The sequence below is a fragment of the Vollenhovia emeryi genome, unplaced genomic scaffold (assembly GCF_000949405.1).
Source record: "Vollenhovia emeryi isolate VEMERY1.0 unplaced genomic scaffold, V.emery_V1.0 DF941156.1, whole genome shotgun sequence".
In the NCBI taxonomy this organism is placed as follows: domain Eukaryota; kingdom Metazoa; phylum Arthropoda; class Insecta; order Hymenoptera; family Formicidae; genus Vollenhovia; species Vollenhovia emeryi.
Genome location: NW_011965210.1, coordinates 1 through 3,227, shown reverse-complemented (window position 1 = coordinate 3,227; position 3,227 = coordinate 1). Strand labels below are relative to the sequence as shown.

Genomic DNA, 3,227 nt, shown 5'->3' with positions numbered 1-3,227 from the left:
TAACCCTACTCACCCTATGTCAGAGGTGTGGAGTGGATCTCGCTTCACGTGGAAAGTTGCAAACTCATGTGGAACAGTACAACGGCGGAAGTACGAGTTAGGAAATATATTTATTATTTGTATCCTTTCTCAGCCTGTATCTCCGAAACTATTTGAGTCCCCCCCTTATATATATATATATGAAATGACTCGGGAAGACATCCCCAACAACATATTTAAAAATAAAACAAATCGGAGAGGAAGTCGCTTTTATGCATAATTACCAAATATTTTGTTAAATAAGTTCATTTTTACAACAAAAACGATAACTTTTAGGTGATAAGTAAGAAAAAGGCTGAACGACAAGCGCAAAACTGCACAGAACTCGTAAATCAAGATAATGAATTTAATATAGGTGTGAATTATAAATTATAACTACACCATACAGTATGCATATTTCGGCTATTACTTAAATATTTTTTATGTAAGAAAATGTACTGTATTAGATAAAAAGAAGAAGAAAGCGTTCCTAGATCTATTATTAGAGCAGAATGCGAAAGTTGACACTCCCATGACCGATGATGAGTTGAGAGCACAAGTTGACACATTCATGTTTGCGGTAAGATGTCCGAGATTTTTAATATATGTATATAGTTTTCTCGCTTACTTGGTATCTATGTAAATCATATGTAAATTATGTGTGAGTAATAACAGGGACACGACACAACTGCGGTTGCGATAATCTGGGTACTTTTTCTTTTGGGTAATAATCTCGAGCACCAAGAAAGAGTTCACGAAGAACTCGAAGAGGTTTTCAGAGATTCTCAAGCACCAGCTACTGTAAAAGCATTGTCGCAACTGAAGTATCTCGACAGAGTTATGAAAGAGACGCTCCGATTATTTCCAAGTGCACCTTTCATCTCGAGGAAATTATTCGAAGAAGTAAAACTGGGTAAAACATAAATTTACTTGACTAAAAAAGAAATTTTAAAGAATTTCCTAAAATATAACTTCATTTATTAAGCAGTTACTACACTAGGAATCACTGATGTTTTCCCACATGAATTTAGCCATAAGTGGAACACGTGCATATACCTACATTTTCCAAATATGTATATGCCAAATGTATAAATGTATTGATATGCGTGCAAATTAATGTGGAAGGGGGATCAATGATTCCTAGTGTACAATGCGAGAATGTCTTTGGAGGAATTTTTTAAGATTTAGCATTTAATAAATACACACACAACTTATAAAAACAAACAAAAATTAAAACAAGTTATATAAAGATCCTGAACCTTATAATTTTAGAAGATTAATTCTTGAACAATAAAACACTTCTATTAAAGATTGTCAATTTAATATTTTATAAGAAAATGCAGTGTGTATTTTATTTGTCTTCTAGATAATTATAAGAAATTCTTTTCTATTCTAGATAATTATACAATTCCGAAAGATGTCACAGTCACATTGGCAATCTATTTAGTGCATCGAAACCCGGAGGTCTGGCCGGACCCATCGAAGTTCGATCCGGATCGCTTTCTTCCAGAAAACTCAAAGAACAGGAATCCGTATGCCTACGTTCCGTTCAGCGCTGGACCGAGAAATTGCATAGGCCAAAGATTTGCTCTACTGGAAGAGAAAATCGTGTTGACCGCTCTTCTGAGGAAGTGGAGGGTGAAAAGCGTGAAAACTCCTGACACGATTAAGTACGGCGGCTCTCTCATTTTGAGACCAAGCGAGGAAGTATACATGTACCTCACGCCCAAGAAATAAACAGTTTACTAACAAATATAATATATATGTGCTTATTTATAATGCAACCTTAATAATCAATTACACAATTATCATATTTCGCTTATGTTTTAGTTTACCTTTAGACAATAATCGACAGATTTTTTGTTGGATAATATTCCATATTGCCCGTGTCTATTTGGACTATGATACATCTATATTTATTATTACACATAACAAGCGTGATATTGTTTTAATTCTTTCAAGAATAAACATTCGTAACACATAATTGGCACGCCACCTTATCCACACATCATTAATTCGCATGAATTAATTGTTGTCCGTATAATATACACACATTGTGCCTGGATTGAAAATAAAGAGGAAGGAGAGAGAAGTAGTTACATGACAAGCCGGTTTAGCAAAACTATTACACGTTTAGAGGGGAACTATTACAATTAAGAGTGATGATGATAGCAGAGATGACGAAATCATGAAAACTATGTACATACTTATATTATGTCTCATAATACGATGAAAATAAAAATAACACTTTTATAATATCATAACCAAGAAGTAATCTTGAAGTTATAGTGTTACGTCCTGTAGACTCCACGATTTCTCTCTTTCGAAAACGATAAGAAACACATGTTTTTTCTTCCCTTGGAAACTATTATTTTAGGAATCAGCGGATATCGACTAGCCAACGCATGAGTCCCCTCCCCATAAAAATTTATTGTCTCGAAACGTAAAGTGCCCTAATTGTTGCTGGTCGATAGCCGTTGAAATAATAAAAAGGGGAGAAACAACAGACAGATGGGATCAGGCCCTTTCAGACGGCAATTTCAAAGTCCAGATTTCCTAAATATTAACATCCGAGACACTAAGGGGATTCAGAAAGGATATATGTTGACCAAAAACATGACCCAAAAGTAAAACTCGGAATTTTTCGAAAGCCGCTGAAGGAAATGATACCCCTAAATAAATATCAAAGGGCGACAACGACTTAATGGTCGGGTTGCCAATAAGAAAGACAACCCCCTGACACCTCCCACTAATCCACCAATGAAGAACCAAAATCCAAAATCTCCTTCCGCGTCCCATGACCAAGACCCACCCCCGAAAAATCGTATATAAACCCGAAGCCTGCTGGCTCAGCCTCTTTGGCAGCTCCCGAATCCATCAGCGCATCTCAGCGATTCTCCGAGTTAACGCTCTTTTACATCGTTATATTCTTTCATCCAATCCAAATAAAATCTGTGCGCGATTTCGGCCGACGGACCACCTATTTGAGCCAGCCGCCTTCGACCAGCTACCGTGTGGACCACCATCGATCACAATCAGTAGTAAGTCGCACGTTGTTTTTCTTTCCCTTTCGTTTCGGCTCGACGACCTCCCTTCCCCCTATATATATATTTTTTTTTATTTATTATTCTGAGGGACCTTCGCTAGATTCTAAAAATCTCGTTCTTACTCTCGCGAGTTGATTTCAAGATACCCTTCCATCCTTTAAC

At 36.5% G+C, this 3,227-nt stretch overlaps 1 protein-coding gene across 1 annotated transcript in view; it reads left to right on the top strand.

The window, feature by feature from the left end:
- LOC105571128 (cytochrome P450 4C1-like) overlaps positions 1-1,778 on the top strand; it is a 3,943-nt gene extending 2,165 nt beyond the window's left edge. Inside the window, exons 3-6 of the mRNA XM_012028599.1 lie at positions 316-394; positions 486-598; positions 694-931; positions 1,415-1,778. Coding sequence (XP_011883989.1) covers positions 316-394; positions 486-598; positions 694-931; positions 1,415-1,755 — 771 coding nt within the window. The 3' untranslated portion in view covers positions 1,756-1,778. The remainder of the gene's footprint in view (positions 1-315; positions 395-485; positions 599-693; positions 932-1,414) is intronic.
- The last annotated feature ends 1,449 nt before the right edge of the window (positions 1,779-3,227 follow it).